This window comes from Coregonus clupeaformis, chromosome 25 (assembly GCF_020615455.1).
Source record: "Coregonus clupeaformis isolate EN_2021a chromosome 25, ASM2061545v1, whole genome shotgun sequence".
In the NCBI taxonomy this organism is placed as follows: Eukaryota; Metazoa; Chordata; class Actinopteri; order Salmoniformes; family Salmonidae; genus Coregonus; species Coregonus clupeaformis.
The window spans coordinates 24,770,518-24,796,868 of record NC_059216.1 but is presented as its reverse complement, the minus strand read 5'-3'; the positions used below and the strand labels follow the sequence as shown (position 1 = coordinate 24,796,868).

General features: G+C 42.5%; 1 protein-coding gene and 1 pseudogene across 1 annotated transcript; both read left to right on the top strand.

Moving 5' to 3' along the window:
- Positions 1-3,004: 3,004 nt before the first annotated feature.
- On the top strand, positions 3,005-7,069 carry LOC121539453 (annotated as a pseudogene).
- Positions 7,070-18,147: 11,078 nt separating this feature from the next.
- LOC121539452 (gap junction delta-2 protein) lies at positions 18,148-22,889 on the top strand. Its single transcript, XM_041847959.2, has 2 exons — positions 18,148-18,583; positions 19,029-22,889. The coding sequence occupies exons 1-2, from the start codon at positions 18,513-18,515 to the stop codon at positions 19,873-19,875; spliced, it is 918 nt and encodes a 305-aa protein (XP_041703893.1). The 5' UTR covers positions 18,148-18,512; the 3' UTR covers positions 19,876-22,889.
- Positions 22,890-26,351: the final 3,462 nt, after the last annotated feature.

Genomic DNA, 26,351 nt, shown 5'->3' with positions numbered 1-26,351 from the left:
GGCTGTTCTTATGCACGATGCAATGCGTAGTGCTTGGATACAGCCCTTAGCCGTGGTATATTGGCCATATACCACAAACCCCCGAGGTGCCTTATTGCTATTATAAACTGGTTACCAACGTAATTAGAGCAGTAAAAATACATGTTTGTCATACCTGTGGTATACCACGGCTGTCAGCCAATCAGCATTCAGGGCTCGAACCACCCAGTTTATAATGTCCAGTTTATAATGTCGATTATAAACCGGGTGGTTCAAGCCCTGAATGCTGATTGGCTGAAAGCTGTGGTGTGTCAGACCGTGTACCACGGGCATGACAAAAAATTACTTTTTATTGTTCTAATTACTTTGGTAACCAGTTTATAATAGCAATAAGGCACCTCGGTGGTTTGTGGTATATGGCCAATATAACGCGGTTAAGAGCTGTATCCAGGCACTCCTCGTTGCGTTGTGGTATATTGGCCATATACCACACCCCCTCAGGCGTTATTGCTTAATTATAATACGTGCAGAACATACACACTGTACAGTATGTATGCATGAACTGTATGTAAACTATAGGTTTAATTAAAGATGGTGCAGGCTGTGAGCTTTGAACACGCTTTATGGAAATGAGTGTAGAATTATACAATACATTCTTGGTCTGTTCCCGATTTGCTTTTCCTTGACAACCTTGATGAATATGGATGCTGTTGTAGGCAGTTCTTTCATAATTAATAAATAGGCTTGTTTTGGTGGACTGCACTTGGGGTGAGGATCTGTCTATCTTTCTATATATCCAAGATCATAACATCAAAACAAAAAGGTTTTCTACATTTTGTATTAGTTTTCTACAAATATTACCTTTGTAACAAAAGCTCATCAGTTACTTATTCTGTTCAGTGCTCCGCTTATCTATGCTTTTAAACACATTCATTGATTTAATTTCCACATGTGAAAATGTGTTGGAATCATCCAGTGTGTGTTGTTCATAGCAGCCCTAAGGCCATGGTGCACCCAGTACCTTCTCCAGGTTAGAAGGCCTGAAGCAAAAACAGGTTCAAGCCAATCCAGTTGCTTCTCAGTTCAGAGTTGTGTGGAAAAGGACTAAATGCTTTCATAGCATATGTATTGAACCTGTTTTGATTAATTGTTAATAACACAGTGAGCTGCATCTTATGAAATCAGTCTTGCTCAATCTATTGTGAAAACACATTTAAAGCAATACGCGAAAGGTGTCCTTCAGGGGTGTGAATTAGGGCCGTTACATTTGTTTATTATTATTAGTAATTCCCAATGGAAATCAAATCGACTCACTTTTGCGCCTATGATTGTGGTTTCAGTCCTAAAAACAATATTGTTTCTCCTTCAGGGTGTGTGATTAAGGAGATGGCACAGGAAATATGATAGTGTCATGTTTATTTAGCCTCAATGGCTACTGCTAATGTAGAAATCTCAGTATGTGAATATTCGAGCAGCTTCCAAAGTGTCTCTTCCCCTCACTCTGTGTTGTTATACCCTTCTCCGCTCAGAAAATATTTTTCAGACTATGATAATAATCATTCCCTTTAGCCAAACTGAACAGGGGTACATATGTTCATAGCAAGACAACAATGTTTGAAAACGGGGGCAGAACGATGAGGAAAGCAGGCCTAGGCTAGCAGTCATTATGTAATGTAAAAACAAAGTCACAACAAGGGGGCTATGGCTTGGGGTAGGGTGACAGCAGCATATGATTCATGGCTAGTTGTGCCCTTTTGTGTTTCTTCCTTGTGTTTGACCCCTCCAATGCTCTCAGCCAGTGTTATTTTAGACCAACTTGTTCTTTCTCTGTTTCAAGAGCACATGCAGTGTCATCTGTAATCTGTAATGTCTTGTCCTTTTAACAAAATATTAAATAATAGTTCAACACACACAAACTGGTAGTCATGAAAGGAATGAGTATTTCTTCTATTCTGATGTGTATTTCTAATTTGTCAATTCAAAGGCATCACAAACTTATTCGCTACCATTAAATATAAATGGCAAATACATTATTGAAATTGCTGGCTGAATGAGTACAGAATTATGTTGAATCATGTTGGCATATAGCCATTATATCACAGCTATCAATAATAATCGAAATGCCTATTTTAGAAAATTATTTACTCAATAACATTAAATTATGCATTATGGTTATTGCAATGGTTATTTATTTATGCAAGTCCAATCACCCAAATGTATGAGTTCCACAATTGAAATACCAATATCTTCTTGGAAATAGGCATAAACTAGACAGGCCATGTAGGCCTATACAAAGAAAACAGGTTCAACTGAATCATATATTTCACAACTTCAATTTCTTGCTGTTGCTTCATACTGCCTCAATGACTGACCTCTCCCTCTGCTTAAAGAGAATCCAGAATGGTGGGGTTTGGAATTTATATTCTTAATAGTGGCAAACAGCTGCTATAGCCAGCTGTGTGGCACAAGTGGTCTCCCCATTTGCTGCTCCACTGTTTTATCCCATCTTAATGGCTATTGTCTGAGAATCATTACTACTGTAACCTATAACAAGCTTCTTGCCATAGGCCTCTGGAAATTCCATGTGCAATATAACTAGTAGCCTATCCATGTACCACCTGGAATTAAACATGTTATCATTATAATCAATCAACCAATCACTGCATCAATGCTAGAATCTGCTTAATTTCCCACAGAATATGATCAATAGAACAATGTTCGGGGAACTTGCAGCATCAAGAAGTCAACTAAGATGTTCATATCATTATTTTTTTTTCATATTGTTCTCTAACCTGGTATTTGACATTGTTGGAAACAGAGGTGTGTGTAGCCCAGTGGAGGCTGGTGGGAGGAGCTATAGGAGGTCAGGCTCATTGTAATGACTGGAATGGAATATATGGAACAGTCAAAAATGTGGTTTCCATATGTTTGATAACGTTCCATTAATTCCATTCCAGCCTTTACAATGAGACTGTCCTCCTATAGCTCCTCCCACCAGCCTCTTCTGGTGTAGCCTATTGTCCGGCTGACCCGCATTGTCTAGCTGCCCTCATCTTCCTCCCTACATGGGCCGCGGGCACGGATGCCCCTCTCCTCACCATTCCATTAATGGGCACGCGCTTGTCAATGGTGCGAGGTCTACCAAATAAGGAGAAGGTGGCGCACACTGTCAGAGTATAAATTGGCGCGTCCTCACAGCTCCTTGCCCCTGGTTTTGCACTGAAGGTCCAGCGCACGGTGCTGATCTGGTGAGTAGCGCTAGTTTTATCAGCTCTTCCTCTTGAGTCAAGAGTGAGAAATTATAAGTATTTTGAAATTACCTTGGAGGACCACAATTATGCTAACCTGGCAAGATTCTGAATGTAGCTCAGTTGGTAGAGCATGGCGCTTGCAACGCCAGGGTTGTGGGTTCGTTTCCCACGGGGGGCCAGTATGAAAATGTATGTACTCACTAACTGTAAGTTGCTCTGGATAAGAGCGTCTGCTAAATGACTAAAATGTAAAAAATGAATGCTCTCATCCGCGACTAACCAACTGGCATTCCCTAACTGGAACTGCGTCGAAGATACAGATCTTTCACCATACACCAATTCTACGTTTTTCGGCTGCATACTTTTGTATTTTTCAAGCCCATTTGTTATTTTCTCGCGTTTGACATTTGGTTATTGTATACAGACCATGAATAATAGATGAGGACATGGTGTGCCAAGTAACAAATGATGATGTAGTAGTAGGCTACTGAATTACCACAGTGTGAGCTGCATTAGCAAGTAAAAATAAGTACAAATTGGTAGGCATGAAGCATACTTACAAAAAGTCACTAACCATTAAACTTCTGAATTACAACCATAAATACTTGCTAAACTAGCGTCCTCTATAAAATGGATAGACTGAAGAGGAAATAATGTAAAATAAGTATATGATGGTTGCATCCACCCCTTATTTCAACTGATGTGATTCAACTAACAAACCTGCAGTAAAACATGGTTCTAAAATATAATGGCCATATATAGCCTAGTATTAACACTCCCATTTAATTTGCCATATATGCGTAATTCACAGCTCAGTTGATTGGAGCATGGTGCATTGATTGTGCCATATTGTCCAAACGTAAAATCGTGTGCTAAAATCTAAATGACCATATTATTGTACCGCTACAGTCAAAGCTGACACCATGTGCGACGACGAGGAGACTACTGCTTTGGTGTGCGACAACGGCTCTGGCCTGGTGAAGGCTGGCTTCGCCGGAGATGACGCACCGCGCGCTGTCTTCCCCTCCATCGTGGGTCGCCCACGTCACCAGGTAGAGTACTTCACCTGAAGCTGCTGTGTGATAACAAAATAAATTGAGTTCGGTTATTATTGTCTGTAAAATCACAACATCACTTTGGAACCTTGGCGAGCCATGTGTAAATGCCACTCAGATGCCATTTGATAGGCTATCATAAGCCACGTTCATTCAGACCTATCCTTGCGTTTTCTCAGGGCGTCATGGTCGGTATGGGTCAGAAAGATTCCTATGTCGGTGACGAGGCCCAGAGCAAGAGGGGTATCCTGACCCTGAAGTACCCCATTGAGCACGGCATCATCACCAACTGGGATGACATGGAGAAGATCTGGCATCACACCTTCTACAGCGAGTTGCGTGTGGCACCTGAGGAGCACCCCACCCTGCTGACAGAGGCTCCCCTCAACCCAAAAGCCAACAGGGAGAAGATGACCCAGATCATGTTTGAGACCTTCAACGTCCCCGCCATGTACGTGGCCATCCAGGCCGTGCTGTCCCTTTACGCATCTGGACGTACCACAGGTATGATTGATAGATAAGTAGTCTTCAGCCATGACCATCTGAAAGGTCTTCTTCAATGCTAACATATATCGCCACACTTTTTCAGGTATTGTCCTGGACTCGTGCCCATCTATGAGGGTTATGCTCTGCCCCATGCCATCATGCGTCTGGATCTGGCCGGTCGCGACCTCACAGACTACCTCATGAAGATCCTGACCGAGCGTGGCTACTCTTTCGTAACTACTGGTACACACGGGACATGGGCAATATTAACCGTATGAGGAATGAGGAAAAGCATGAAATTCGGCAAAAATGATATGCCACAAATGTTAGCCTATATTTTTCAATAACAATCAAATGCCACACTTGAAACCCAACAGCTGAGCGTGAGATAGTGCGTGACATCAAGGAAAAGCTGTGCTACGTGGCTTTGGACTTTGAGAATGAGATGGCCACCGCTGCCTCCTCCTCCTCCCTGGAGAAGAGCTACGAGTTGCCCGACGGTCAGGTCATCATCATCGGTAACGAGAGGTTCCGTTGCCCCGAGACTCTCTTCCAGCCCTCCTTCATTGGTGCGTATTACTGATCTCACCAGCCGTTTATATACTACACACGGTTATCTTAAGTTGAGATAATCATTGTGTAATAACGTATACGACTGCTGTGAATTAGTTAGACTTCGTTAAAGTCATCTATGTGACGTAGGGTAACAGAGCATATGCCTGCGGGTATTTTCACAAAACAGAATCAATGAATTATCCTGATATCCAGATAGGCTTAACTAAACCCATATTCAGCTTTAGCTTTCATTTATCTTTGTATTATATTTAAATCATAGGCCTTTCTGTGTGTTTATATAAAGTTTGCTGGTTTAGCTGACTAACATATTGATGCTGCTTTTGAAATACAACCCCAGCATGTGAAGCATGAGCTGCAGATGCTTGTTGACATAACTACTATAACAAGAGGAGCTGTCCATTTCAGCACCTGTTCACAGCCAACGCTCTAGAGGCCAACTGACCAACTACTGTATTTTCACAGTTGAATGTCATAACAAGTGTAGCCTATTTATCCAGAGGGGGCTGGCTCAGATTGAAAGATAACATCATTTAGGTGTCACTACAGACCCGGGTTCGATCCCAGGCTGTGTTACAGCCGGCCGTGACCTGGAGACCCATGAGGCAGTGCACAATTGACCCAGCGTCGTCTGGGTTAGGGGAGGGTTTGGCCGGCCGGGATTTCCTTTTCCCATTGCGCTCTAATGACTCCTTGTGGCGGGCCGGGCGCCTGCAAGCTGACTTCGGTTGCCAGCTGGACGGTGTTTCCTCCGGCACATTGGTGCGGCTGGCTTCTGGGTTAAGCGAGCAGTGTGTCAAGAAGCAGTGCAGCTTGGCGGGGTCGTGTTTCGGAGGACACATGGCTTTCGACCATTCGCCTCTCCCGAGTCCGTAGTGGAGTTGCAGCGATGGGACAAGACTGTAACTACCAAGTGGATATCACGAAAAAGGGGTAAAAGTACAACAAAAAATAAGATAATTGAAAGATAACATCATTGTCCTTTGGTAAACAGGTATGGAATCTGCTGGCATTCACGAAACTACCTACAACAGCATCATGAAGTGTGACATTGACATCCGTAAGGACCTGTATGCCAACAACGTTCTGTCTGGTGGTACCACCATGTACCCTGGTATTGCTGACTGGATGCAGAAGGAGATCACAGCTTTGGCCCCTAGCACCATGAAGATTAAGGTAATGTTGATTTAGACCTGCTGTTGTAGGATTGTTCTTTATTTTCAATGTTCTATTACAATGTATTTCCCAAAGGTTTAGTGCTATGGGGCACAACTTTGAAACCCAAAAATGTAACAAAGTCAGCTATTTTCCTGCCCATTTGAGAGTATGGTCTATTATGTAAATGTTATGCACATAAGAACAGAACAATTTTTTCACTTTATAAAACACCTTGCTATTAGGCCACTAACCAATGGCATTATCACTTGTTTGTAGATCATCGCTCCCCCTGAGAGGAAGTACTCTGTGTGGATCGGCGGCTCCATCCTGGCCTCCCTCTCCACCTTCCAGCAGATGTGGATCAGCAAGCAGGAGTATGATGAGGCCGGCCCCTCCATCGTCCACCGGAAATGCTTCTAGTCACCATGCCCCCTCCTCCACCTTACCTCTGCTCCGTCTGCGCTCAAATTAACTTACGGCCCAGGCCAGTTTGTTTACACTCAAGTGCAATTTATATGTGGATATGTATAGGTTTATAAATAAACGAGACCCGGGACTTGCAACACACCTTTTTGTGTCTCATTGTGGCTTGCGATAGATACACTTCAGTTATCCCATATAAGGATAGCCTATACATTTTAGAGGTCACTTATAAATCATGTAGGGAGAGCATGTTCCTTAATCACAATAGCTTATAGCTTAAACATATAGGTCTATATGACTCTTCAATGACAAAGGTGTCAGGAATGGCACCGTAAAATACCTTGTTCTGTTAAGACTGTACAGGTCAGCCAGTGGGGAGCATACATGCGAATGAAAAACATCAAAGAAAATACAGGAATTGACACTGCATAAATTAAGGACTTGGATTGGTGTGTTTTTGCCATGTGTTTCATGGGTGTTGTGACTTGTGTATTGGTATGCAGTGTTTGCATTACTGATGACCTCGTGCTGAGCTTCCCCCCTCCCCTCTGCCTCTCCCTCTCTTACACACACACACACACACACACACACCCCTTCTCGTTTATCACATCACGTGATGATTCATTGGAAGGTTATAATGATTTGAGGTTATGAAAGATTATAGCAGGGAGAGCTAAGCCATCTGATGATCCATTAAACATGCCCGTTCATTGAATAAAAACAAAGTCACATAATCCCTCACACTAATCCGTGCACCTTAGATCAGGTAATAGATTCTATCTGCAAAGGTACGTTCTATGTGTAAACATCAGTTCTCTTCCACAGCAATGGTCAAAAATATAAATATTTTCCTGAGCATTCATGAGGCATCTTAGTAGCCTCATTAAACAATTCACTTATTAGGCATAGGCCTATCCAGCATTGTAATGCATTACATTTGGGTGGAAATAAGATTAATATTTGTATTCTATATTTTCAAATATTTATGTGAAAATATAATAAAGGCTACTCAATTTGAAATTATTATTAGGCCTACCACGTCTTTGAAATAATCAGAGATTTCATTGACAAATATTTGTATGGTTGTGTCTTAAAATAGTCTAATGTTAAGTCGTGTACATGCTCCCTGCTCTGTAGTTGAATTGATCATATCTAAGTGCAAAACACAAGGCAGGGCCAGATAGGCCTATTTTGATGCCTTTTTTAAAGCCCCAACACAGACAGGCAACCTCATAAAGCTATTAGCAACTCAGATGCTACTTTCACTTAGTCACAGTATATCCACAGCAATATCTTTGCCCTATGGTGGAAACAATAGCTTTCCCAGTGGGCAAAACCTGGTTGAAAAGATAACGTCTTATTCTGGTAGATATTACGTATTTTTCTGACCACCATACGACCAGTTGGTCATAATTGTAACCTCTATCTGACCAGCTGATCATAATTCTGAGCACTATATTATGTGCTATATTATGTAGCCTACTGGTCATAGTTAAGACCTCATCATAACCTGGTAATGACCACCTGACTACAGTTCATTACCCACTGTAAAAGGTATTGCAGAGGAAAAAGTTGGATATTGAAAACATTGTTCATTATATACTGCTCAAAAAAATAAAGGGAACACTAAAATAACACATCCTAGATCTGAATGAATGAAATAATCTTATTAAAAAAAAAATTCTTTACATAGTTGAATGTGCTGACAACAAAATCACACAAAAATTATCAATGGAAATCAAATTTATCAACCCATGGAGGTCTGGATTTGGAGTCACACTCAAAATTAAAGTGGAAAACCACACTACAGGCTGATCCAACTTTGATGTAATGTCCTTAAAACAAGTCAAAATGAGGCTCAGTAGTGTGTGTGGCCTCCACGTGCCTGTATGACCTCCCTACAACGCCTGGACATGCTCCTGATGAGGTGGCGGATGGTCTCCTGAGGGATCTCCTCCCAGACCTGGACTAAAGCATCCGCCAACTCCTGGACAGTCTGTGGTGCAACGTGGTGTTGGTGGATGGAGCGAGACATGATGTCCCAGATGTGCTCAATTGGATTCAGGTCTGGGGGACGGGCGGTCCATAGCATCAATGCCTTCCTCTTGCAGGAACTGCTGACACACTCCAGCCACATGAGGTCTAGCATTGTCTTGCATTAGGAGGAACCCAGGGCCAACCGCACCAGCATATGGTCTCACAAGGGGTCTGAGGATCTCATCTCGGTACCTAATGGCAGTCAGGCTACCTCTGGCGAGCACATGGAGGGCTGTGCAGCCCCCCAAAGAAATGCCACCCCACACCATGACTGACCCACCACCAAAATGGTCATGCTGGAGGATGTTGCAGGCAGCAGAACGTTCTCCACGGCGTCTCCAGACTCTGTCACGTCTGTCACGTGCTCAGTGTGAACCTGCTTTCATCTGTGAAGAGCACAGGGCGCCAGTGGCGAATTTGCCAATCTTGGTGTTCTCTGGCAAATGCCAAACATCGTGCATGGCGTTGGGCTGTAAGCACAACCCCCACCTGTGGACGTTGGGCCCTCATACCACCCTCATGGAGTCTGTTTCTGACCGTTTGAGCAGACACATGCACATTTGTGGCCTGCTGGAGGTCATTTTGCAGGGCTCTGGCAATGCTCCTTCTGCTCCTCCTTGCACAAAGGCGGAGGTAGCGGTCCTGCTGCTGGGTTGTTGCCCTCCTACGGCCTCCTCCACGTCTCCTGATGTACTGGCCTGTCTCCTGGTAGCGCCTCCATGCTCTGGACACTACGCTGACAGACACAGCAAACCTTCTTGCCACAGCTCGCATTGATGTGCCATCCTGGATGAGCTGCACTACCTGAGCCACTTGTGTGGGTTGTAGACTCCGTCTCATGCTACCACTAGAGTGAAAGCACCGCCAGCATTCAAAAGTGACCAAAACATCAGCCAGGAAGCATAGGAACTGAGAAGTAGTCTGTGGTCACCACCTGCAGAACCACTCCTTTATTGGGGGTGTCTTGCTAATTGCCTATAATTTCCACCTGTTGTCTATTCCATTTGCACAACAGCATGTGAAATGTATTGTCAATCAGTGTTGCTTCCTAAGTGGACAGTTTGATTTCACAGAAGTGTGATTGACTTGGAGTTACATTGTGTTGTTTAAGTGTTCCCTTTATTTTTTTGAGCAGTGTATTTCTATTTGTTTCCATAGTCACCAATTAAAGTTTAAATCTACAACATATTCTTACATTTAAAATAGATAAAGCAATGGCAAAAACAAATCTACATCACAATGTTTTTGCACATCTGCATACAGTAATTGTTTCATAATTCACCTACAGACATTACATGCATAGAAAGACTGGGACACAGATTATATAAAGGCAGATTGTTTTATTTTATTAATGATTAATAAGAGTGGTGTGATGAGTCAGATCTGCAGTGAAGAGAATCAGCGGAATACAACTTTTTCAATTTGAGATAGAAAACTAGAGAAGGATATTCCTGAAGAAACTTTGTGGACAGTTGGCTAAAGGTATTTCCAAAGTATTTCCATAGTACTAGTTGAAGAAGTTTGTGGAAGTTATAGCTTAGATGTCTTCAAAAAAGAGCAACTTGCTCATATACATACTTTGTGTCCTCCTCCACCACGGCGGTCAGGGGCATATTTTAGGACTTCCCAGAGGCCCCGCAACACATCAACCTCCTGAGTTTTCTGGCTTTTCATGGCTGTAAGCATAGAAAGAGAAGAGAATAAATGAACGATTGGCATAATGTGGATATGCAGGACACACGACAGAACAGTAAACTATATTTAACAGCCAGAATCTACAAAAAATGTCTCATTGTCTATGTCAAATGTCTCAACTGCTCATATTTACTTACCAACTACAAAGGAGCACACACGAGTGGTAGCAAAGGCATGATTGCTCCTCTCTCCCTTCATAATATTATTGAAGTGGGACATGAATTCATTGGTCATCAACTTGAAACATTTTAAGAGGATATAAAATTAGACAGTAGTTGGATAATGACCATTTTTAACTCATCTCTAAATGGTAAAGATTTGCTTAATCCTAATACATGTTGTAATGTTGTATAAACACACCGCTCCATAATCCTTAGGACATGGTTCCAGACAGAAAGGTAAATGTAATAATGTAATAATGTGTAAAGCGGCATTAAATAGAGAAAAAAAAATGTGTTTGAGTGAGTGACAGGGAGAATGAGCAAGAGAGAAGTGGGAGAAACTTTACATGACTCACCAAGGGAGGTGTCTGTTGAATGAGGACACAAAAAAAGGTGAGTTAAAATAGGATTTTATTTGCTTTACAAACTTACTGTATATCATTAAAATAAGTGCTATTTTAATTGGATCTACTTACACTACACTCTTAGTAAAAAGGGTTCCAAAAGGGTTACTCGGCTGTCCCCATAACATAACCCTTTTTGGTTCCATGTAGAACCCTCTGCAGAAAGTGTTCTACATGGAACCCAAGAGAATTCTACTTGGAATCAAAAAGGGTTCTATATTGGACCAAAAATGATTCTTCAAAGGGTTATCCTATGGGGTCAGCCGATGAACCCTTTTAGGTTCTAGATAGCAACTTTTTTTTCTAAGAGTGTATGATCAGACATTATGGGCAGCTGAATAGCATGTCTCTTGGGGAATCCAGTCTCAGTGAGACCTGATGCAGAGAAAAAACGTTAATGATCATTAGCATAGCTAGTACAAACCTAGCTCTTACAAAGCACATTGAAGATCAGAGTTTCAAACAGAAAAAATAAACATTTTGCGCACAAAACTTGACTATGGATTTGAGGGGTGGTTCTGCTCTCTCCTTTCCCTGGGATGTGGCAGAATAGGTCCCTGGTAACTGAGTGGTTGGCCAAGCACTGCTGTAGAGGCCATGCATCAGGTCATTTACATGTTTCAGGAACTGTAAAGACTGAAACGAATCATGATTAACCATTACCTAAGGTCTTCACTAAGTTAGACTTAGCCTAGCAAGTACATAGACTATGTTGCCCCTCAGCAATCTGGCAGTCAGGCAGACATACGGAGAGAGATAGAGATCAACAGCAAAACATAGGCTATTTCCATTTCTTAGTCAGCTGGCTGGATAACTTCTGTACTCCTCCCTTTTGTTCCTCCTCCATCCTGCCATCCAAGCTAGAAGATTCCTGCAAAAAAGAGAATCAAGAATTGAACAAGGCAGTTGAGAGCTGTAAAGTTAGAATGAGTGTTGAGGGGGAGCAGGGATAGGCTAAATGTACCGTATGGTCAAATACAAAAGACAAAAATACAAGGATCCCTGATGAATCAAGAAAAACTTCACATCCATGGTGGGGGGTACAAGTTTCAAGAATTAGGCTAGCTTAAAGTCTCTCTCTCTCTCTCTCTCTCTCTCTCTCTCACACACACACACACACACAGCTAGCATAACACAATGTTGACATGATGACAATCTTTTCTATAAGTTATTGTGATCATCAGCTCTCTGTCTTTCCTTCTCTCTCTCACTCACACACACACACACACATACAGAGAGCGAGAGAGAGCATCAGAGAGAACACACATACAAACATTTACTGTCATTAACTAAAATTATATCAAAATGTCAAAATGTTTGGTAAACAGGTAAAAATGTTAACTTACCATGTCAATGGAAGATTAGCCAGAGGGCTAACATTAACATTAGCATGCTAAAATTAGCCAGCTAGCTAGCAAAACTTTCCTTGACATTTCTAATTTTTTACATTTACATTTACATTTTAGTCATTTAGCAGACGCTCTTATCCAGAGCGACTTACAGTTAGTGAGTCCATACATTTTCATACTGGCCCCCCGTTGGAAACGAACCCACAACCCTGGCATTGCAAGCGCCATGCTCTACCAACCGAGCTACAGGGGACTATATTCTCCCCAACAAACTGCCGCTTTACTTACAAAAATAAAACAAGAATGCAGGAGAACAGGGACTACCACTTAGCGGCCAAATCTTTTTGAAGTGTTTTGTGTACATTTCGAGAAACTGTTGTTGTTTCCCAGCAGTGTTGTTGTGTAGCCTACCAGGCACTTTGTCCCAATGTGCCATATGCAAGCAGTGCGCGTAGAGATCTACTGCTGCTTGAGGCACAGATTCCAATCCAAGTTTTAGCTGGAACTGATATGCCTACCTCCTTATTTAGCTACTGACATTTTTATAAAATGACTGCATGTATTATGTTAATTGCTTAAAAGCTTTAAGGTCAAATATATACATGTCATATTCTCAGGGTCAACTTACCTGGTAAAATAAGTGTAAAATAAAATAAATCAATAAAAATTGTCAAATTCAGGTGCAATACTTTTTTAAAAATTATTTATGGTAATAAATGGGAGAAATAGGTTTCTGTCAATCCTGGTGTAGTAGGATATTGAAATAAAATACATAGGCCTATGTTTTATTTGTTAAATTCTGAAAGGAAATGTAGTTAGTCATAATAGAACATTCAGTGTAACAGAAGAGAATGTGCAACACAATAAACAGTACAATCAACAAAATATTATTATTAGAAGCCAACTCACACAGCAAAATGGCGCCGGAGGAGATGTCTGCAGTTTAATGGGCTATTGTGTGTGTTTTTTCACGTTATTTGTAACTTATTTTGTACATAATGTTTCTTCCACCGTCTCTTATGACCAAAAAGAGCTTCTGGATATTAGGACAGCAATTACTCACCTCGTACTGGACGAAGATTTTTTCTTTAACGAGTCGGACGTAAAGGATTTTCTTCAGACACCCGAGAAGGCCCAAATCCCCGTCATTCACATGAGAAAGAGACAGAGATATCGGGGACGTAGGTCGGGGTGCCTTGTAAGGATCCGACGGCGAGTGGGTAATCTGCCTCTACCATCAGTCCTATTAGCCAACGTACAATCATTGATAACAAAATAGACAAACTACGATCACGAATATCCTACCAACAGGACATTAAAAACTGTAATATCTTATGTTTCACCGAGTTGTGGCTGAACGACGACATGGATAACATACAGCTGGCGGGATATACGCTGCATCGGCAAGATAGAACAGCTGCCTCCGGTAAGACAAGGGGTGGCGGTCTGTGTATATTTGTAAACAGCTGGTGCACAAAATCTAATATTAAGGAAGTCTTTAGGTTTTGCTCGCCTGTGGTAGAGTATCTCATGATAAGCTTGTCACGATCGTCAAAAGGAGTAGACCAAGGCGCAGCGTGGAATGCGTACATCTTTTATTAGAGTACTTACACAACTAATAAAACAACGAAACGTGAAGTCCTCGGTTAACAAACAAACCTTACGGCTCAAGATCCCACGAAACACAAGAGCACAATAGGCTGCCTAAGTATGGTTCCCAATCAGAGACAACATCCAACAGCTGATTCACGTTGCCTCTGATTGAGAACCACCCCGGCCAACATAGAAACACATGAACTAGACACTGAAACATAGAACACAAAACAATGACTCTACACACCCTGGCTCAACATATGAGAGTCCCCAGAGCCAGGGCGTGACAAAGCTGTAGACCACACTATTTACCAAGAGAGTTTTCATCTATATTTTTGTAGCTGTCTATTTACAACCACAAACCGATGCTGGCACTAAGACCGCACTCAATGAGCTGTATAAGGCCATAAGTAAACAGGAAAATGCTCCTCCAGAGGTGGCGCTCCTTGTGGCCGGGGACTTTAATGCAGGGAAACTTAAATCCGTTTTACCTCACTTCTACCAGCATGTTAAATGTGCAACCAGAGGGAAGAAAACTCTAGACCTCCATTTGGCAAATCTGACCATAACTCTATCCTCCTGAAGCACCAGTGACTCGGTCAATAAAGAGGTCAGATAACGCAGATGCTAAGCTACAGGACTGTTTTGCTAGCACACACTGGAATATGTTCCGGGATTCTTCCGATGGCATTGAGGAGTACACCACATCAGTCACTGGCTTCATCAATAAGTGCATCGATGACGTCGTCCCCACAGTGACCGTACGTACATACCCCAACCAGAAGCCATGGATTACAGGCAACATTCGCACTGAGCTAAAGGGTAGAGCTGCCACTTTCAAGGAGCGGGACTCTAACCTGGACGTTTATAAGAAATCACGCTATGCCCTCCGACGAACCATCAAACAGGCAAAGCGTCAATACAGGACTAAGATTGAATCGTAGTACACCGGCTCCGACGCTCGTCGGCAGGGCTTGCAAACTATTACAGACTACAAAGGGAAGCACAGACGCGAGCTGCCCAGTGACACGAGCCTACCAGACAAGCTAAATTACTTCTATGCTCACTTTGAGGCAAGCAACACTGAAGCATGCATGAGAGCATCAGCTGTTCCGGACGACTGTGTGATCACGCTCTCCGTAGCCGATGTGAGTAAGAACTTTAAACAGGTCAACATTCACAAGACCGCAGGGCCAGACGGATTACCAGGACGTGTACTCCGAGCAGTGTCTTCACTAACATTTTCAACCTGTCCCTGACTGAGTATGTAATACCTACATGTTTCAAGCAGACCACCATAGTCCCTGTGCCCAAAAACACTAAGGTAACCTGCCTAAATGACTACTGATCCGTAGCACTCACGTCTGTAGCCAGGAAGTGCTTTGAAAGGCTGGTCATGGCTCACATCAACACCATTATCCCAGAAACCCTAGACCCACTCCAAATGCATACCGCCCCAACAGATCCACAGATGATGCAATCTCTATTGCACTCCACACTGCCCTTTCCCACCTGGACAAAAGGAACACCTACGTGAGAATGATATTAATTGACTACAGCTCAGCGTTCAACACCATAGTGCCCTCAAAACTCATCACTAAGCTAAGGACCCTGGGACTAAACACCTCCATCTGCAACTGGATCCTGGACTTCCTGACGGGCCGCCCCCAGGTGGTAAGGGTAGGTAACAACACATCTGCCACGCTGATCCTCAACACGGGGGCCCCTCAGGGGTGCGTGCTCAGTCCCCTCCTGTACTTCCTGTTCACCCATGACTGCATGGCCAGGCACGACTCCAACACCATCATTAAGTTTGCAGACGACACAACAGTGGTAGGCCTGATCACCGACAATGATGCGACAGCCTATAGGGAGGAGGTCAGAGACCAGGCCATGTGGTGCCAGGATAACAACCTCTCCCTCAGTGTGATCAAGACAAAGGAGATGATTGTGGACTACAGGAAAAAGAAGAGGACCAAGCACACCCCCATTCTCATCGACTGGGCTGTAGTGGAGCAGGTTGAGAGCTTCAAGTTCCTTGGTTTCCACATCACTAACAAACTATCATGGTCCAAACACACCAAGACAGTCATGAAGAGGGCACGACAAAGCCTATTCAGGAGACTGAAAATATTTGGCATGGGTCATCAGATCCTCAAACAGTTCTACAGCTGCACCATCGAGAGCATCCTGACTGGTTGCATCACTGCTTGGTATGGCAACTGCTCGGTCTCCGACCGCAAGGCACTACAGAGGGTAGTGCGTACGGCCCAGTACATCACTGGGGCCAAGCTTCCTGCCATCCAGGACCTCTATACCAGGCGGTGTCAGAGGAAGGCCCTAAAAATTGTCAAAGACTCCAGCCACCCTAGTCATAGACGCACGGCAAGCGGTACCGGAGCGCCAAGTCTAGGTCCAAAAGGCTTCTTAACAGCTTCTACCCCCAAGCCATAAGTCCCCTGAACAGCTAATCAAATGGCCATGCGGACACCCCCCTGCCCATCTTTTACGCTGCTGCTACTCTCTGTTTATTATCTATGCATAGTCACTTTAACTCTACCTACATGTACATATTCCCTCAATTACCTCGACTAACCTGTGCCCCCGCACATTGACTCTGTACCGGTACCCCCTGTATATAGCCTCGCTACTGTTATTTTACTGCTGCTCTTTAAATATTTTTTTGTTATCAATTTTTTACTAAACACTTATTTTTCTTAAAACCGCATTGTTGGTTAAGGGCTTGTAAGTAAGCATTTCACTGTAAGGTCTACACCTGTTGTATTCAGCGCATGTGACAAATAAAATCTGATTTGATTTGATATCAGTAATTAAATAACCATTCTTTCAATTTGAGCTTTTAATGACCTGGCAAATTCGATGTATTTGAGGTGAAATATCACAATTCTTAGTTTTTTTAAATTGGTATTTCATCACCTGCAGAATAAAAACCTTGCCCTACTCCTGAAAAAGTTAATCTGTCTGGATAAAGTGAAGTGGACTCTGCACGAGTACCATTAGCTGGAGCCCATCGTAATATGATTCTGCATCGCTCGGGAAAACATGAAGCCCCCCGAGTCCAAGTCCATGCCGAGTCTCAAACGGAATAGGCCCGAGCCAAGAGTGTTGACTGGGTACAGTATGCCAACGAGACCATAACCTGCTTTGGAGAGCGCTGCCAGCTGTTGTTTGCCAAGTACGCTAAACTGAATCATGCAAACCCTGCTGAAAAAGAACATTACTCCGATTTTTATAACTGTAATGATTCTAGTGTCTTATATGCAATGAGAGCATGGCATACAAACACTATGCAAATGTTTATATAGATTGGTGTCTATTAATTGAGTATCATTTAGATAACTGGTCAGTAGTTCAATTTCAACCAAAAAACATATATCAACCAAAATAAGACATTTTTCATGATTTCAAAAAGTGATCATGAAAAATATGTCTTAATCTAGTTGTGATCTGATTATAAGAAGTCCCGACCAGATTTCTACCAGTAAAATACGTCTTTATCACGTCTTATGCACACTGGGTTACTAGGAGCATTGAGATCTGTGGGATCCCACTGGCACTCAAGGACAGCTGCTTTACGGCAGGCATTGTCATGATTACAGTAAAAAGAAAGCAACAGGTAGGCCTATCTGCCTTAAAAGTGGCTCCGAAAACGTATCTGGGCGCCATGTCTTGACCTGCGGTTTAAGGACACGGCGCTTTCACAACCCCTCTCCCTCTCTACCCCAGTCACACTGAGTGCGCGCAACCGGACACAATTCGGTCTGGCTCAGTAATTTTGATGTGTTATAAACTAGAAACACCCAAGGTGCATTGAGGTTATCACCAATCATGTTATCACATATTAATCTTGCGCGCCGTCCCTGGGTTCCATTCGTCGAATATTGAAAATGAGAAATCCTGGTATTTTGGCAGCGCTCCACCAACCTGTCTGCGCGTGACGTAGGGAGGGGACTACTTAAAGGCGGATTAATGCTGGCAAGACATTAAATCCAACCTCCCTCCATCCAGACACAGCGCGCGACCCATCAACCTGATCTGAAGATCGAAAATAGGAGGGCTTATAGTAAGCAGCCCTTCAGCTCCACAAGACAACGAGAAAGTGTGGCAGCGTCGTGCGAGCGCTTGGGCAGAAGCACAGAACAATATTGCACGGAGCTGGCGAGAGGAGGGCGGGACAGCTGAGGGCTCGTGATCAATGCATTTGCCAGATAACCTCGGATCCTCTGGAGAGTGACAACGACAAAAAACCCGGGGAAATATTTTCCACATATTCGGCAGGAGTTCGTACAGAGTGCCGTGGGCTCTCGCCTCCTCCGGATGAACAATAATGGGGGAATGGACCATACTAGAGAGGCTCCTGGAGGCTGCTGTCCAGCAGCACTCTACTATGATAGGAAGGTAAGAGCAAAATGTCAACTGGATTTCCAATAACTACAGATATGCATGTTTTAATGGCTGTTGTTGGGGCTAGATAGGTGGGAAGCAGAGACCGGGCGCTATTGCCTGTTATGCTTACTTTACCAAACAAACGCTTGTAAAACATTTCAAAACACAAATACAGATGAATGTCAATGAGTAAATACTTCAGAGTACACAGAAATATATAACAATGGCGCACTGACACACATGATAAAGGCATAATACACATAGCATCCGAACCAACCCCGGTGCTGAGAGCTAGCAGAACGTGATCCCAGCAAAGAGCGTTCGTTTCAGCACTGGACAGCTCCTAAACACGCGCCTGCTTAGAGACACTGTACTGAATCTCCAGCCATTTGCACTAAATTAACATAATTTACTGACTCTATACTCATACATTGTTTGTTTGTTTGTTTGTTTTTAGAATCCTACTAACTGTGGTGGTGATCTTCCGGATTCTAATCGTAGCAATAGTTGGAGAGACAGTCTATGATGACGAGCAAACCATGTTTGTTTGTAATACCTTACAACCGGGCTGCAACCAGGCTTGCTACGACAAGGCATTCCCAATTTCACACATTCGATTTTGGGTTTTCCAGATCATAATGGTTTGCACCCCGAGTCTTTGTTTTATCACATACTCGGTGCATCAGTCGGCGAAACAGAAGGAGCGACGGTACTCCACGGTCTTTCTGTCCCTGGATAAGGATCAAGATTCAATGAAACGAGACGACAGCAAAAAGATTAAAAACACCATTGTGAATGGAGTACTTCAGAACACAGAGAACTCCACCAAAGAAGCCGAGCCCGACTGTTTGGAAGTCAAAGATATCCCCAATTCAGCCATGAGAACTACTGGAAAGTCTAAAAAGAGTCGGCAAGAGGGTATCTCGAGATTTTACATAATTCAAGTGGTTTTCAGAAACGCGCTGGAAATAGGGTTTTTAGTGGGTCAATATTTCTTGTACGGATTCAATGTCCCATCGGTGTACGAGTGTGATCGATACCCCTGCATAAAAGATGTCGAGTGCTATGTTTCCAGACCAACAGAGAAGACCGTGTTTCTAGTCTTCATGTTCGCGGTCAGTGGCTTTTGTGTATTGCTGAATCTGGCAGAACTCAATCATTTGGGGTGGAAGAAAATCAAAACGGCCGTGCGAGGAGTGCAGGCGAGGCGGAAGTCCATTTATGAAATCAGAAATAAGGACTTGCCTAGAATGAGTGTGCCTAATTTCGGTCGCACTCAATCCAGTGACTCTGCTTATGTGTAGCACATGGAGAGAGTTCCCGATGGGACAATGTGCGATGTGTAAAGATTGAACCAAGATGAACACTGGATGATGACAACTCCCCACGCCACATCCGTTTCATGACTTAAAAGAGTGGGCCGATTTTTAATTTGTTTATCTTTTAAGGACTCCAATGGCAAGCGTGGATTACACGTTTGTTAATTTATGTATTACATTGCACTGATGCAACTTTTTAGTAACGTTTATACTATGTAAAGCGCTAAATAGAGATCATGTCGACGTGTTCACGCATTTACTCTTTGTGGGTTGATCTACTGTACTTGAAGAGAGTAGGCTAAATGAAAATTGCACTAAGAGGTGAACACCCGAGAGCCAAACCTAACCCGTTGCGTGCTACTGACAGTGTTTTAAAAACATTTTTTCAACCGATTGTTGACACCAATCTATTTAAGCGACACAATACACCGGTTGACTATATGTTCGAGGGGAAATATTCTCCAGATTCATATAGGCATATGCTTAAATATATAAATCAATTTTGACTACGGATCGACCTAGTTGAAATACATTAGCATCATTCATGTTTTTTGTTGCCTGTGTTCGCACCACTGACCTTAACGTATGTAATCATTCCATTGCTATATAGCTGACTTGCAAAACAGTATCTGGTGGATTTGCTGCAAACGCTAACGTCTGTGACATCCTTAATTTATAATACACCAAAGCGCCCACTGCTTTCATTTGTGAAAAGTGTTGTCTTGCTTTCGTGTAATTAAGTGCCATACTTGTACATAGACATATATATGTATACATAGAAATATATAAATATATAATATTATTCATCATGAAAGCTAATTCCCTGCTTGAATTATGTTAAATGCCGCCTAATTTCTTTGCTTTGACTTGTTGTGATTTAAATGGATATATGACATTTTCTCTCTCTCTCTCATTCTATTTGGCAAATGACTGGAAAATAAATAAAGTGCTAGTCTTTTTTATATACTGGAAGAAAATGTTTCTCCACAATCATAATTGATCTCAACTCAAAATAGCACAAATTGACCTTTTTAACAAACTAAGAATGGGCAATAAGTATCTGCTCTGGTGCTACGGTTTTTCACAGAATGGTTTTCAATGTAATCAAAATAAACCAGAAAAAGAAACACCCTTTTCTGTCGAAAAATAAAAGTGGGATTCATGTACACCAGAAATGTGTGAGGTGCAATACTTTTCTGTCTGAAAACTGAACTGGAATGTTAGAATTATCCTATAGCTGCCCTGTCTAGAGCATGGCTTGGTTCAGTGAAAATGGCAATGCTTGCCACACCCACAAGCCTATGTCCATCCATCCAATGAGAAAACCCCTAAAAGCTCTTCCTTTGATGTTATCAGTGTCTGTTAACATGTGGGTGTGCTGTAATGCATTTCAATGGGGATGATGCTTCCACGACAAACATCAATACTGCATGTCCCATAACAGTGACCAGATGCAGCCCTAATGTGAAATGCATTCTAACATCCATATACTGTCCCTTCCCAGCCATAGCTGACCTGACCATGACTGTTCACATGGCTGCTATACTGTTACTGACTTTGTGACCTTGACCAGGAAGCAATTGGACAGACACACTGTACAGAACAGGAATGATTAAGACCTGATCTTCATTGATAGAGGACTTGGCTTGTTTTGTCCTCTGCTCATCCCTTCTTCCCTCATTTCAAGGAAGTGAGCAAAGGAGCGGCTCTGGCTGAAGGGAAGGTCGTGTGAGCCTCATGAAGGTCACTAAGAAAAAGGGAAAGAGAAAAATGAGACAGTGCTGAACTGTACGCCCACACTCCAGAGAGAGAGAGAGAGAGAGAGAGGGGGATTCCAGGATGATCCGAGGGAGGATGGGATGCTAGACTCTGCCTTTGCCAGGATGACTCGGCAAAGCCCAGAGAAATCGAAGAGTAGCGCACACTGACACATCCATCTCAAACTCAGCAGGGACGTGAAAATTCTCTGTAACTCGAGAACTCTGGGAAAAAACTGAGGAGAAGTGCAGTTTGACTACTTGGCCTCTCTCCATCTCTCTCTCTCTATTTGTCTCTCCTTTCCCTATCTCTGAAAATGTTTACTGACCAAATTACTGTACAGGCCATCCTGTTCTATAAGATTGAAGTGTCCACTTCCACTCAGTTGTTTTCAATGCTTGTAAATGACTTGGGTGTTCTTTCACTGAGAATTCCCAGTTATACAAGGGATCATACAAACAAAGACTATATTTTCACTGTACATTACTGTATATTTACTGTACATTTACTTAAGGGACACTTGCTCTGATGCTCGACTAGTGGTTTCCCTGCAATATTCATCCTGGTAATTTCACGGCTACTTCTAAATGCCAAAATTATTGTGTTATGTGTGAATGCAATTATGCATGCTGTGTTGCATTTTCCATCATGTGAGCGTTGGGAGGCTTGGTTTAATATTACATGGTACCTGTGCAGCTCTTCATTTCCTTTGTGCTCAGCTCACGAGAGGCGGGCTAAAAAGGAAGAGGGCTTTTGACCAGAGAGATAGCTGGAGATAGCGACAGTTGGAAGCGACTCTCCCAGTTCTATGGCATTTATCTTGCGCTCGCTTCGGCCCCCACTCTTGACAACTGTAGATACATCTGAGCAAGGACTGCAGCTATTTCAAGGATCCAAGACAAATGCTCAGGAAAACCACAGATTTCAGCTGATTGCAGGTGCTTAAATAAACAGGGAGGGAATTTTACAGGATAATTTTAGCCCTTAATCTCTCAGTCTCTGTCTAGAGAAACACCCCTGGATTAGAGAGAATCATCTCCCTGGGACCGTTATGGTCTGGGAGAGATGAGAGGTGGTCAGTGTCCTGTCCTCATAAAATAAAAGCTCATTTTATTACCATCCACTACTGCGTCAGTGTAATTTCATCCTTCCTGTTCAACACTTCCTGTTCACTATACCCTGATGAAGACAGCGTGTCTGTCAAAACGTTGGTTATTCGGTTATTAAATGATTGCATCTGAGCTCCTAGAATGTGCGGCTCTCCTTTTCTTTTTCAACACTTTAATAAGGCCTTACTGATTAAAAAAATGCACTGGTTACCATAAAAAAAATCAATAATGTTTTTCTCAACAACAAACCAAACCAAGCCTCCAACCCATGACGTTTTTTATTTAATGCACTGGTTCCGTATATATGCACTGTAAGCGGAATGACTTTGAAAGACATACTGTGAATTAAATCAATTTTCTCACGAAGACGAGAATACATTTGTTAAGGGTGTGCTGTCATTTTTTTCTCTTGTTTTTCTGACTCTCCTTGCTGTCCTTCTTTTCTCTACAGGAGGAGTTCATCTTTAAGACAGCCATGCAAAAAAAACTCAGAGCTGGTTATTTTTCAAACACTCAAACACACAGTCTTTATCTTCTCTACTTGCTGTCTAGAAATATGAAGTCAAGTGCTACATCCAAAGAGGATTTTATGTGGAAGAAGATCCAAACAACCTCAACAGTGTATGACACTGGCTCACGACTGATATTCTACAAAATCACTCTTACACCTTATCATCAGCACAGCTCTAAATTATTCTATACACTATAAAAGTGGGAAAGCCAAATAAATACTACACAGTTTCTTACTATGAATATTGTGTGTGCATATGTCCTACACATTTGAAAGGATGAGAGGGTCACCTGGGGAGATGGTCCAAAACCATCACATATAATTATAATGAATTATATTTTAATCAATTCATTAATTATTGCTGCTTATAAATGACTTATTCATGCATTATGCATTAATAAGCCTAATACTAAATAAATAATTCCTCCTTCACCCTGGTTTAATCCAATGACAGTTTAATTCCAGGTCATAGACCATTGGCAAGACCACTGGGAGACAGACGGTGGGTTACAGAGTGGGATACCAGCAGTGTATTATTTCTGGTTGGTGAGCGAGGCCCATGAGAGAAAACTATCTGTCAGATATTGGATGCACTGTGCAACCATAGTGAGGGACGTTACATCAAGTGCCTTGTTAACATACAGTACATCAATACAGATACACTATACTGTAATCATTGGTCTGGGCTTTGATAAGAATAAATGAAATCAAATTAAATTACATTTGTCACATGCACCGAATACAACTGGTGTAGACTTTACTGTGAAATGCTTGCTTTCAAGCCCTTCCAAATGATGCAGAGTTTAAAATAATAAAATAGTAACACAAGAGGAATAAAATAAAATACACAAGAATGGAGCTATATACAGGGAGTACCAGTACCAGATCAATGTGGAGAGGTACGAGGTATTTGAGGTAGATATGTACATGAATGCAGCGTAAAGTGACTAGGCATCAGGATAGATAATAATACGAGTAATATAAAGAACAGAGTAGCATAAGCAAATTATGAGTGTAAAAGTGTGTGTGGTGAGTGTGCGTGTGTGTGTTTGTGTTGTGTCAGTATGCGTGTGTTGTGTGTGTGTTGTGTGTGTGTTGTGTGTGTGCTATGTGTGTGTGTGTGTGTATGTAGTGCATGTGAATGTATGTGGGTTTTGTGTGGGAGTGTCAATGTAGTGTGTATATGGTGTGTATATGAGGTCTAGTGAGTGTGTGTGGGGTCAGTGCAAGATAAAGTCAGTGCAGATAGTTTGGGTACCATTCATTTACTATTTAGAAATCTGGCTATTTAGCAGTCTTATGGCTTGAGGGAAGAAGCTGTTTCGGAGCCTGTTGGTCCGAGAGCCGATGGTCCGGTATTGTTTGCCGGACGGTAGTAGAGTGAATAGTCCATGGCAATTTTTCGGGCCTTCCTCTGACACCACCTGATATAGAGGTCCTGGATGGCAGAGAGCTCGGCCCCAGTGATGTACTGGGCTGTTCGCACCACCCTCTGTAGAGCTTTGTGATCAAGGGCGCATGCTTTGAGAACGTGCCCCGGTATTCTGTCAGATTGTTAACCTGTTTAAACGATTGTTAACCTGTTTAAACGTTTTGTTCACATCGGCCACGGAGAGCGAGATCACACAGTCATACGGAAAAACAGGGGCATTCACGCAATTCCTCGAAGTGAGCATAAAAGGCATTTAGCTCATGTGGGAGTTCTGCATTGCTGGGCAACTCATGGCTGTTTCCCTTTGAAATCCATTACAAAGGGAAAACCTTTGCCCTGCCACATACAACGAGCGTCAGAGCCGGTGTAATAGGATTCCACCTTCCTCCTATATTGTCCTTTTGCATGTTTGATGTCTCATCGGAGACTGTAGTGGGCTTTCTTGTATGCGTCCATGTCCTTGTCCCGTTCCTTGTAAGCAGTAGCTCTAGCCTTTAGCCCAGTGCGAATATTGCCTGTAATCCATGGTTTTTGGTTGGGATACGTTCTTATACTGACTGTGGGGATGACATCGTCTATGCACTTATTGATGAAGCCCGTGACTGATGTGGTAAACTCCTCAATGCTATCGGATGAATCCCGGAACATATCCCAGTCTGTACTAGCAAAACAGTCTTGTAGCCTTGCGTCTGCTTCATCTGACCACTTCCGTATTGAGCGCATCACTGGTACTTCCTGTTTGGGCTTTTGTTTGTAAACAGGAAGCAGGAGAATGGAGTCATGGTGTGATTTGCCGAAGGGAGGACGAGGAAGGGCCTTGTATGCATATCTGTGGGTAGAATAAAAGTGGTCTAGAGTTGTAGAGACCCTAGTGGCGCAAGAGATGTTGGTTGAAGTAAGGTAGGACGGTTTCAAGTCTCCCCGATCTTTATCAATGCCAAAGAAGAATGTAATAAACCTGTAGATAAGGTTAGTTTCCTGGCCAATTGGTTGACAAGAGAAGGACCAAGCTGGCAGCTGTGATGAATGTGGTTGGCTGTAACTTCTTTATTTATGAGCCTCCATGGCTGCCTGTGACCTTACATCAGACAGAAAAACACTCTTTCCTCTGTCAAGAAGTTGGGCAAGGTTGAACACAGAACAGTCTGAAATAATACTGAGACTGACACAAAATCTAAGCTGACTGAGAAAATCATATGCACTTAAAAATATATATATTTATGTGCACTTTGCTGGTAAGGACTAAACAACAACAATTCCCACCGTTCTACATGTGAGATCACAACAACAGTACTTTGACCTGAATGTGAACCCCACTATACCACACCCCCTCTGCCCCGAGAACCATGTCTACCCAATTTCCCTTCTCTTAACAATCTGAAAGGAGAAGACTTGCTTCAGGATAGTATAGAGCTTTAATTCTGTTTTTTTTGCACGGATTACTGCATGAAAGGGGGAAAGCAAACAGAAGAAAACACTGAAAGCGTTTTTTTTTTGCCATTAGCTATGTAATTAGTTTGGTTACCATAGCACATATGCAACCACATGGCATAGGGAGAAATTGCATCTATTGAAACAAAAAAATAGGTAATTTTGTTTTCAGTGGAGGAGATTGCAGATATGCATTTACAGTATGACGAGTTAGTTTGGC